Source organism: Pimephales promelas, chromosome 20, assembly GCF_988280905.1.
Source record: "Pimephales promelas chromosome 20, fPimPro1.hap1.1, whole genome shotgun sequence".
NCBI lineage: Eukaryota > Metazoa > Chordata > Actinopteri > Cypriniformes > Leuciscidae > Pimephales > Pimephales promelas.
Genome location: NC_142788.1, coordinates 17654627 through 17666510, shown reverse-complemented (window position 1 = coordinate 17666510; position 11884 = coordinate 17654627). Strand labels below are relative to the sequence as shown.

At 40.5% G+C, this 11884-nt stretch overlaps 1 protein-coding gene across 1 annotated transcript; it reads right to left on the bottom strand.

The window, feature by feature from the left end:
• Positions 1 to 1944: 1944 nt before the first annotated feature.
• On the bottom strand, positions 1945 to 11556 carry adnpb (activity dependent neuroprotector homeobox b). The gene is given in 5 exon segments (XM_039652678.2): positions 1945 to 3145; positions 3147 to 5876; positions 5975 to 6067; positions 7836 to 7951; positions 11010 to 11556. Coding segments are annotated over 4 exon segments (2997 nt in total). The 5' UTR covers positions 7944 to 7951; positions 11010 to 11556; the 3' UTR covers positions 1945 to 3079.
• Positions 11557 to 11884: the final 328 nt, after the last annotated feature.

The following is an 11884-nucleotide window of genomic DNA, read 5'->3' as shown; positions in this document are numbered from 1 at the left end:
ACTCAGTTTATTTCTTACACATAAGCTATTAAACAATTAAGCTATGGTGTACACTACAGTCCACGTTTTCATACATACACCAACATTTTTATGATTCATAAAGATGAATCACTGTCCGCCCATCGGAGATACTAGTATGGAGATAAAGGTTAGGATCAGGATTTTTCAGTAGCATTACATCACATCATAAGTGTATATTAGCACCTTTTTTTGCTAGCTTTTGGGCTATAGCGTTTGGACCAGGAGCTGTGGCGTATGATGTCATAATTAATAAACGGTCGGTTAGCTCAAAAGAAACATCAGATTTCAAGCATGCGCAGCAGTGTTTCATTACTGAAAGTCCCACTAGAAGTGGCAATGCTTCTCTGTAACTGTAGGAGGCACTATAGAGTTTCCCCACATACTTTCTCATGATCTCCTCTATTCAGACTTGTGTTCCCCTCCCCCATTTTGATCCTGCTCTGTGGACATGCACGGGCCTCCATCTGCCAGGCTAACAGGTCTCGTTTCAGTCTCCCTCTGTCAGTCCCCAACCCTTCCACACCCACTAACTGGGGCACACATGCTGCTCTCTGCTCTTTCCCCCAGACTTGTATAGCAGAATAAGGTTATTCTTTGAGAGTGACAGTGCACAGTCATACTGTAGCAGCATCCCTCCATTTTGAAACCCCTATATTATATTCTTTTAATAGTCATGAGTTTTGACCTCCAGGTCACAATCAGTACAACCCATGTTATACAAACTGCCAAGATCTTGACAAATTTTTTTTATTAAATTAATGTTGGGATGTTATTTACATCAAGAGGTGCATTGATTTATGGCCCAGATTTTGTATTGACAATGCAAGAGTCAAGCACTCTGTAAAGTCTACTCCAGCACATCCCAAAGACTTTCAAAGAATTCAGATGTGCAAATCCATGTGTGAAAATGATTCTTCAATGCTCCCTTCCCAACTTTCAGTTTAAGCCTGATGAATCTTGGCTTTGTCATCCTGGAATATGGCCATGATGAATCTTAGTACATGGTTGTTTGAGAAATGAAAAGCCATACACTCCATCAATTAAGGTTACAAGAACTGTCGCCAAACATATAACATGCTAGAAACAAAATAATCACTGCAATATGACCCAATCATTGACTCTAAGTATTTGGCTATTTAAATCCAAACAGTGACCCTTTTTTGGGCCGACATGCCAGCTTTCTTTTACGATTTATCAAGGCAAAAACGGCACTTATGCTCACGGTAGCTCAGCGACATTATCACAGGGGTTTTCTCCTTTTCTGAATGCGCTGAATTTGTTCAGAATACATGTAATGCACATGTAAACCAATACGTGAATCAACATTTAGTTGCAATCTAATACATAAAAATAAAAAAAATAAATTGTGGATATTAACATACCTTGTGAGTTGAGGACAGTCTTGGGTATCGTCTGTGTAAAGTAAAAGCCTTTCTGTTTTTCAACCTGTCCCCTTTCTATTTGTCATTAAAATACCCTTTTTAGGAATCCAGTATATATCCTACTTATAAATGTTATATTACAGTGATCAAATAGGTTGTGAACGATGTTTTAAGTTGATTTAAAAAAAAAAATGTGTTAAGCAACAGTTATTCTTAGATAAGTGAACTCATGCAGAAAGTCTCAAGTCCTAGTAACTAAAATTTGCAACTCCCTTACAAACTCTGTGCCCAAGCAAATTAAGAAAAGTGAGATCAGAGAATTAGGTTATAAGGTGTTATGTGTTGAGGTTAAGAACTGTTACTCAAACTATCAGGCCAAACTACACAACATTTTAGAGAGAATATTGAATGTTATACATCATACTTTCCATTAGTTCACAAACAAATGTCAACCCTGAAATGTGTAGTTTGCAGCAGTCCAAACCAGCAAAACCAGAAGGTCAAAGGGAAGTAGAAAAAGACAAAGATGATAGAGACTGAATAGGGTTAGAAGCATTGTGAGATGGACAATACAGCACTTTATTGTTCAGAAATGCTTGCAGAGACAAAGAAAAATAGAATAAAGGGATAAACAAAACAAAAACAACAAACTGGAGGTTACAAATTTTAAACATACAGAAAGTTCGAATGAACAGAGATGCTCATTCTGGACCCCAGGTCACAACAAAGTCCAGCTGGAGGAAATTGAAAAAGGAAAGTGTAACTGCTATAAAAAGAAAACAATAGCAGTCAGTGGAGGCTGAACCAAACACAGGCTAGTCTACATAGCACAATGCTACAGTGGTCAATTTAAATGCCAAATACTCTTACGTTAGGGCAGATGTGGATGTATGGAAAGCTGCTCTGGAAGCAAAACACAAGTTACAGGATGGTGAATATATTTATAAAAAATTATGCTTCAATTATAAACAGGCAAAACAAAAGCAAGGGATTAGGTTCTTTTATTTTGCATTATTTATACTTGGACTTATTTATTTTTTTAAGAAAAATGCTATACTTTTGTTAATAAAAGTAAACAGGAAAAACAGCCACCGAAGCCACATCCATTTTCTATGTGAACCAATGTAGAGCATATAAATGTTAAGTGTGAGCACAAAAAGTATAGCAATTTGTTTTTTATCATTAAGTACACCTACACATCTCCTTAGACATATCTAAAAGACTGTACAAATATACACGACCAATGCTATAGGATAACATAACATTTAATAATACCTGTTGGTTCTAATAATCACTCCTTAAGCCACAATAGCAGCTGAATGAACATGAACAAGTATGGTTATGTTTCTGGGTGTTAACAAGGCAAATCATGTACTGTTTAGTGAATGTTGAGTGTTTTCTTTCCCTATCCTGAGGAGGTCAACCCCAGCTTCCCATTCACACAAGTTGCATTCATCTTCATACTTCGAACTGTAAAACATGACTTTTTTTTGCCTTTCTCAAATGGCTTTAGGTGTTGAGGAAAAAGCAGATGCTTATAGCTACCATAAGGTACCGTAAGGTAACCAAGGTCCAGATTCAGAAGTTCAATGAGGCAGCATTGTTGGTGTACATCAAAGTACAGCAAAAGTATACATGTGCATTAACCCTGTCCAGAAATCAGACCTGTTGCTTGGTTAACTGAGTCTCTGATTGTTCAAGCTTGTTTGTGATACCTGACTGACTTTCGCCCTTTCGTTGCCTCGTTTCAATCAACAAGTCTTTCGACCTATAGCCGTTTTCACTGTGGGCATCCTCCTGGATGTCAGAGTCACTACAAACCCCTTTATCATTTGTCTCTGGTTCCTTACTAAGCGACTGTGCATTTAGACTAACATTTTGCGCATTCACCTCATTATCACTGTCCGAGTCGACAGCAATTGGTTCAGAATTGGCAAGTGCTCCAGGTTTTAAGGTGCTCTTCATTGAATCATTGCAGTTGCTACCTTTGATGGCCTTTTGACCATTTGAGTAAAGCAAGGCTTTGGCAGAACCCTTTGTTAGCGTCCCATGCTTCTGCTGCAGGTCACCATTGGTTGTAGCTCTTTGCCGAAAGCGAATGGCATATGCAGATCGGCCTATGCGATACTTAGTAGTTCGTCTTTTATGGTCACGTTTATGGTTCTCGAAATAGCATTTTGAGTCAAAGTTAATGGGCTGATGCAAATCTACGATATCTTGCATTTTAAATCCCAGCAGGACCCGAGTGTTTAACGTTTCACAATTCAGCATGCATCTCCTCCTTCGATTTGAGAAGTGACTCGCAATGTCAGATTTCCAAAGCCAGAGACTTGACGCAAGCTTCTCCACCTCTTGGCGAGTGGGGTAAGGCTGCTTGTTGAAGTACTGAGTGAGAAAAGCTTTTCGTGTCTCGTAAGACTCATTCTCGTAACCCTTCGGGTCCAAGGCAAAGACTACAGGGTCGTCTTGTTTGTCCGTTGAAAGTGACGGGCTATGACCGGTCTGCTCATCGGTTCCGGATTTTCTTCTCTTTGGCTCAGTTTGGTCTAAATTTGCTAAACCTGCCCGTTTAAGGCCAGCCCCCTGGGCCTGTGCAACTCTCGCAGAAGGAGCAGGTCGGCCGTTCTGAGTTTTACTGACACCCCGGCAGTGCACTAGATGCAAAGTGATAGTGGAAGCAGTCATGTTACTAGTATAGACGCCAAGGCAATGGATACACTTGTAAGTCAACTTCTTCTCCACAGGATGAACCGTTTGTATAACTTGATGACGGTCACGCAAGTGGTGAGCTAGAGAATCTGAGATGGGTCCCTTAAGAATCGAGAAGCAAAGAGGACAAAGCGTTTTGCCTACATCCTTCTTATAAGGTACAGCCGCTTGAGGTGTAGCCTTAGCTGGTATGGCGTCTGAGGCATCTGAGTGTATCTTTGGGACTTGTGTGATAACCTGTTTATTCCCCTGCAATAATGGCGATAATGTGTTGTTTTGGGCATGGAATGCCACTGATTCTTCTGGGGCATCCCGCATGTTATATGTGGTGACGATCAGCTGGACATTCTTGGGATTTCCCTGCTGAAGCGTGAGGTCAAAAGTAAGTGGGGAGTCTGTCCTTGGCCCGACGGATTCGTTGGGATGTACCCCTCGCATGTGCGTCACCATTTTTTCCACATCATTGAATGTGGCCCTGCAGTGCGGGCAAGATAAGCCATGAATCAACATGTGGTTAAGAAGCGTGTCGCTGGGTAAGTAACGGTTGCAGTATAAGCATTTACTGGTGAAGTTGTGAATTTTCATGATGTAGTTGGCCACCGCCGGTACCTTTTCTGCTTTGTGCTCCTTTTCAAAATGAGAACTATACACGTTTTCTGGAAAGAGCTCATTGCAGATGGTGCAGATCTTCCATTTCTGAGTGTAAGATGTGCCGATGACAGAGTTGCCCTTCTTGGTGGTAACAGATGACACGGTAGTAGCTGCTGCCTGAACTCGGGAGTTCAGCTGAGGGATCTTTAGTATGGAAGTAGATGCAGATGCAGAAACTGCACTGCGGAGACTAGCAGAAAGCTGTGGTTTGCTTGTTTGGGACTGCTGTGGGATTGAGAGCTGAACCTGATGTCCTCCGATGGTCAAGGATTGTGTAGTCCCTGGCTTCAGACCAAATGCCCCTTGCTTCAGGTGAACACCTGACAGGAGACCACTTGAGTTCAAACTTCCTTTAGGAATGACAATTCGGCTCAGCTGCTGAGTGGATAAAGGCCGTACCCCAGTCACTACTGAACCCTTTGGCATTACACCAATGAGGCCCTTATCACCCTGAGCTTTTGGGGACACCATAATCACAGGCTTTGCCCGAGGTACCACTACATTGGTGTGTCCAATCATGGCAGTAACTTGATAACCAATGCGCTCATGGTCCTCAATGACATGCTGCACAAGGGCTTCATAGGTACGGGGTACAAAGAGGCACCGTTTGCAGTGGATGGCTGTGCTCGTACTGTTGGCACCACCAGAATCAGCATTGCTCCCTGTACCAGAGCCTGCTGTTGTCCCATTGGGTGGTGTTATCTTCTCACCAGGCCTCACCAAGTACGGTGCCGCTACGTGTTGAAAATGTTCCCGGTAGATATGCTTTCGCACCACATTATATAGTGGGTCTCTGTAAGTGCATTTCTTGCAGTAGTACACTGCTTGCTCTATATTATCACGTGTCTTATCCAGTCGAGCACCATCTTTCAAACCAACCCCTGCTCCCTGAGGTCCTCCAACATTCTGGCGCACCACATTGGGCATATGAAACAGTCTAATGTGTGTCTCCAAAGTCTTTTTGTTCCCATTGTAAGTGCAATAGGGGCAGTTCAGGAGAATGTGGTTTTCAAAGTTCTCACTGTGCACATTACGAAAGTGACTCTTGTAGGCAGAGAAAAACTTGGAGGAGAATGTACATCCTGAACAACAAAAAGGCTTTGAGCGGTAGTCCTAAGAAGACAGAAGACAAATGGGTAAGGACAAATTGATATGTGCTCAAAAAAGAAAAACTTTTCCTTTCTTCAAGTAACACTTAAGATATTACTCACTTGTGATTTAGTCATTGAGGGATCCCACATGCACACATCGTCCCATGCAGTGTTTTTAATGTAGAACTCATTGGGAACAAAGTCCTTATAGTCCTGTATGGGAAAAATAAAGAGTGAAAAAGACTTTATTTGGTTGTCTCAATGCAATAAAGATTAAAACCATATCAAGTATTTTAGAACAATTGTATCATATACTTTTGTAAATGTACTTTGTAAAAGTGCAAAAGAGAGAAAGTATACTGAGTAAAAAAACAGACACTGCAAATCAAAAACAGTGAGTAGTGTTAGAACAGGTTCACGTGTAAAACTGGGTGATAAAGCTAAAAATTATTTTAGATTGATATCTTGATTAAAAGAGTAAGTATTCGCAAATTGCCAAAAATAATTAGGAATAATCCAACTATGCAATCACAATGTTGCTTAATTTTTATCAGCAACAAAGCTTTAAATAAATCATAAATATTCAATATACTGTACAGCCTTTATGATGTTCTGTATACATATTGGAAAAGAACTAATAGTGCGTTTAAGTCAGATCGTAAAGATTGTATTGGCACATAAACCACCACGATGTCGTAAATACGACTAGGAAGCTCATGATTCTCTTTAAGCCACGATCTGATTCAGATCAGTTCAACGGCTGTTAACAAGAGGTAAAAATATAAGTACTGTTCGTTTTCTCACACAAACCGCTCGTTTAGTGTGTTAGGCCATCAATATGTACTTACATTTACAAGTCATTGAATCATGTTTAATTTGGACTTCTCTGTGCATGCTCTTTGAGGTGGGCTCCATAGACCTCCATTATATGACTGACAGACAACACCGGTTTGACCGAAAAATGTCAAAATTGAAAATACTGTGGAAACAAAGACACCTGCATCTTGGATACCCTTGAGGTAAGCTAAAACATATCAACAATTAATTTCAAAGTAAACTATCCCTTTAAGTCAATGTAAAGACGCGTTTACGCGCATCTAGATGTCCTGCAACACGATTGAAGCTTTTAGTGCGGTAGATGCATGAATGAGGCAAATTGACTACTACAGATAATTCTACTGTGATAGTTTAACTTTGCAATCAATCCGTGTTCAGCAGAGATCTATTTCCTTCATTTAATAATAGTAGTGATGTATGTCTTGAGACTGGTCATGAGACCACTTTTACGTGGTCTGGTCTCGGTCTTGTCACGGCCTTGACGGTCTTTGGTCTTGGTCTCGGACCTCTTGGTCTTGTCTAGGTCTCGCTGTCTCAGACCGACATAGTTGTCGGGGGATTTAGCAATACAATACTACTATATCCACAACGATTTACGCAACAGATTGAAGCGCATATCCGAGTGGCAGTGCAGTGTGCACAAACCACATGAGAAAACACTGTACCCGTGCCACTGATCGCAGCAGCAACAAGCACTTTGATCACTTGATTAAAAAAACACATATCATGTACAGTTTTTGATGTATTAATATTTAGTAACACACACATCTTAGATTAGAGCTATACATTGCCAAAATATGACTTGGACAGATCACTCTAAATTGTAATGTAGAAAAAATATGCTTTGAAACAATATGTATTATGAAAAGCAATATACAAATAAATGTGAACTGAACTGAAATTAACTTTTATAAAGTTTGAATAATCGCAGAACATGATGACAAGAAATCAGTAGTCGGTATCTGCTACAAAAATCCTGATCGAAGCATAGTGAAAAAAATAGTACCACTGTGACACAGAATGTAAAATGGAAACACAAAATTTTTGTTTATCTTAAGGTGATTCATATGGTCCACTATAGTAAGTATGTAGTACTTCCTTGCCTATGTAGACATTTAAAAAGTCAAACTACAAATTTACTTACATCAATGTGCTCCCTGCAAAAGTCCAAGCCAATGTCACCCAGCACTTTTTTCACATTTTTCCTTGCTCTCCTTAGACTGCTGATGTTGTTCACTGGAAGTTGAAACATTCTGTCACCTGAAATAAATCACATCATAACCATCACAAATGAGTACACATTTTGTATTGTTTGAATGATTTCAGAGAACAATATATTTTTAAAATCATTGATTGGTTATGTCAATTAAATCAATATCTCACTTTGACAGTATCAAAATGAACATCAATTCTGTACCCTAATCCAGACCATAGACACAAGCTTCATGTCAGAGAAATGGTCAAAAGGAGAGTAAAAGATCTAAAGCACAACAAATGTAATGAGTTCGTTTCTTTTTCTATGTCCTCATCACAGCTTGGGAAAATTAGCTTGCTAATCACAAAACACAAAAAGTCAACTTACTTTTCATTGTTTTCCAACGTTTAATGTCTTATGACTTCAATGACACCACCACCAACAAATTTAAACATGAATGACATTTCTATGAGACATTTCACAATTTGAAACTAATTTGCAGCCTTTGTATGGTGGCATGTAATTATCATCAAATGTACTACTTATACAAATGAGAATGACGAAAATACTAGGCTGCCCCTAATAGACTAAATGTTAGTCAACCAAAATGATATTAATCTCAGAAACAAAAAAAACAAAAAAACTCCACAGAAAGTGGAAGTCACACAGTATTTGAGGGACAAAGCATTAAAAGGAGTAGTTCACTTTTCAAAAAACTTTTGCTGATAATTTACTCACCCCTATGTCATCCAAGATGTCAATGCCTTTCTTAAGACATTAAAAAAAATAACAAAGTTTAAGTTTTATAAGCTCAAATGCTTGCCTTGCTCTGTGGTGCACATTTGTGACTCTCTGTTCGAACTCGTTCATCAAAATCAACAAATCTTTTTCATTTGGTTCATTCAACGAATGAAACGAACAAATTGACTCGGAAAAAGATTCGTTCATTTTGATGAATGAGCTCGAACATGAGTCACAAATGTGCACCACAGAACAGAGCAAGGTGAGCATTTGAGCTTATAAAACTTAAACTTTGTTATTTATTTATTAAATGAGTGATCGTTTCGCTTGATAAGACCCTTATTCATCGTCTGGAATTGTTTAAAGCCCATTGAACAGTTCGCAGTTTGTACTGAAACTTTGTCTTTTGGACCACTAGCAACGTTTCGGTCTCATAACCTTCATCAGGCATTTACCAACTTAAATGATTTACCTTATTTTAAGATAAACCAACAATATTTTTTTACAGTGTACATGTATAATATCTGTTTTACATGTAATAATAATAACAAAGCAATTCATGAAGTAATGAAGTGAAAGTGCTTCAGTACATGGTGTCTATGTACTCCTGGTTGGGATGGCAGTGTTTCAAAATTTGATGGCAAAACACAAACACATCCATAAAAACTGTGGCCAACATTCTACACCACCAGCACTGCAGATCTCCTCTCTAACAGATACATCGTACATGAAGAAATAAACATGCACAACTGCAATGCTAAATAACTGCCCACTGCAACCTTCAGAAATGAGGTCAAAGATCAACTAAGGTCAAAGGTCATGAACCTTTCTGACCGGTCTTCATGGAAAACCTGCATTAGCTCTTGGCCTCACTGATGACAAGCATCACACAGTACACCATGCTTGAACAAAGAGCAGCAGTTTCACTTCGGCACTGAATGGGGGCTCTCTTTGGTTAGGCGTTTCTCATCTCCTCACTGACTTTCTCCCATCCTTTGTAGATGGCGCTAGAGAACAGCTCTTCCTCCATGTTATATAAGCCTCTCCCTGTTCTGCCTGGCCTTTTTCCACTCCCTTTTTTGTGCAGGCTTCTGCATTAAAACCCTGGAATGGCGCCTCCTATTGAGGCAACAGCAGAGGCCAGTGCATGGGAAGCCATTTCTGCAGTGTGGACTGGAGGTTATTTGATGATTCCCTAGAATACAGACGACTTGGTATATGTACACATATACACAGCAAAACACAACTTATAAAACTGAAAATGAAAATATATGTGATGTCCATATCCAAAAAACATGAACCCTGTGTTAATGAGAAAAACATAATACTGTCAAATAGATTCAGCATAACCTGTTCATCAAAGGCCTAAAACCACAGCTACAGTTGCCAAAGTAAAATTGAATATGTATAAATCCAAGCATTGCTATTTGCTAAATGATATCTATACTGCAACCAAGGATGGTAAATACTTAAGTAAAGTCCACACTGAAAATTCATAGACCAAGCATCAACTGCATAGAGGAAAACCAAATACACAAGTAAATGACAACACACTGACGAGGAGAACAACTGACCAATTAGAGTCCAATAACAGCCACAAGTTGAACTGTGTGGTTTGTTGACATGTCAAACGCCATCAAATCCAGTAAGCGGCAACTTTGGTTCGTTATTAGTAAATCTGACACAGTTCACCAAAATATAATAGTAATCATATTGAAATAATTTATTCACTCTTATGTTGTTCCAAAAAACGACTTTCTTTTCTTCCGTGAAACACAAAGGGAGCTGTCAGGCAGAATGACAGCCTCAGTCACCATTCAGTGCATCTTTTCCCGTGCAATGAAAATGAATGGTGGCTGAGGTTGAGACTGAGGATGTCGTTCTGAATAACAAAACATCTAATATTTCCTTTAGATAACAAAAGATAATGGATTTAGAACAAAATGGGGTCGAATAAACGATGACATAATTGGCTTATTTTGTTTTGTTGAAGGTCCCTTTAAGAATTGATTCGGTGCAGCGAGAGTTATTCGTGATGAGTTAGCCTAACGTTAACTGTCATAGCAAACGGATTTTTAATAGTGAAACTGGAGTGAGTGAGTCTGATTTGGGGTCTGTGTAAATGATAAAACCCCCGTTCGGCTACCAAACTCCCAGTTACAGTTACAACGGTAAGATCATATAAAAACTTTATTTTTAATTCATGACCAGAGAACTGCTCAACAACTGTATGGCTATATGCAATTAGCAACATTTTCCACCTGAGGGTCGGCTTTACTCCCTCCAGCTTTCCTCCGGGTCTTAGAAACGAATTAGCAGGTCACTTAGTTGATTCGGATTCGGTTTATTTTCCCCCAAACACATAACGGTGAGGGAGTTTACCTGGCCCGCGCTCCCGCAAGCTGCAGCCCGTAATGTCACTTTCCCGCCTCCCGAGTTGAGCGCCTCGTCCTCCGCTTCACGGGCGGACACACCACGCCGAAAGAGGGAGCTCGACTCCTGTCACGGGCCGACCCAGAGCTGTCTGTTTGCCGGGAATGAGCTGCTGCAACTCATCTAGCACTGCCTGTGCTTGTCTATGGTGGTCCTGGAAGAAGAGGGAACGTGAACCGCCGAGCGCGTGCCGCGCTTGCGATGATGCACAGTACACAAGACGCGCGAGAACGGTATAATTGACAGCAATTAACGTAATCCCCCATCCACTTAAACAATACGACCCGGTCCAGTACCTATACTATCCAAAATGGCGTGTGAAAAAGGGCGGAAGTGACATGTGTGTTTGATTAGCATAAAAAAGCATTGTGCCGACGGAGAGGCGTTGGGTGTGGGATTATGAGGTGAGAGGTGTCAGACGACCACCAATCCAATATCAACCCTCTACCTTAGCCTACCTGAAATGCACAAGTGTGCCTGTGCTTGCATATAGCATTTTATTGAATGCTCCAGAAATTGGTGTAAACAGCCCCAGGGTGCAGTTGCATGGAATGAACCCATAGGGGGCGCCATCGGCTGAAACTTGATTGGGTAGAGGTGTATGCGTCAATTCTGCATCTGGTATCTACCCCCGCAGAGAGTCGGATGTATACAGTGCCTCAGTACTGAGCCAGCATCGGAGCATCATGAGTTCGGGTGGTGGCGCTGTACCGCGCTCATGCGCAACTCACCGGGACTACTTCTGCATGTCAAGTGCTGGGGTTGCAGACTGTGAGCCATGGTGATTCCCCCACCCTCAGGGCCTTGAGCTCTGGAGTTATACC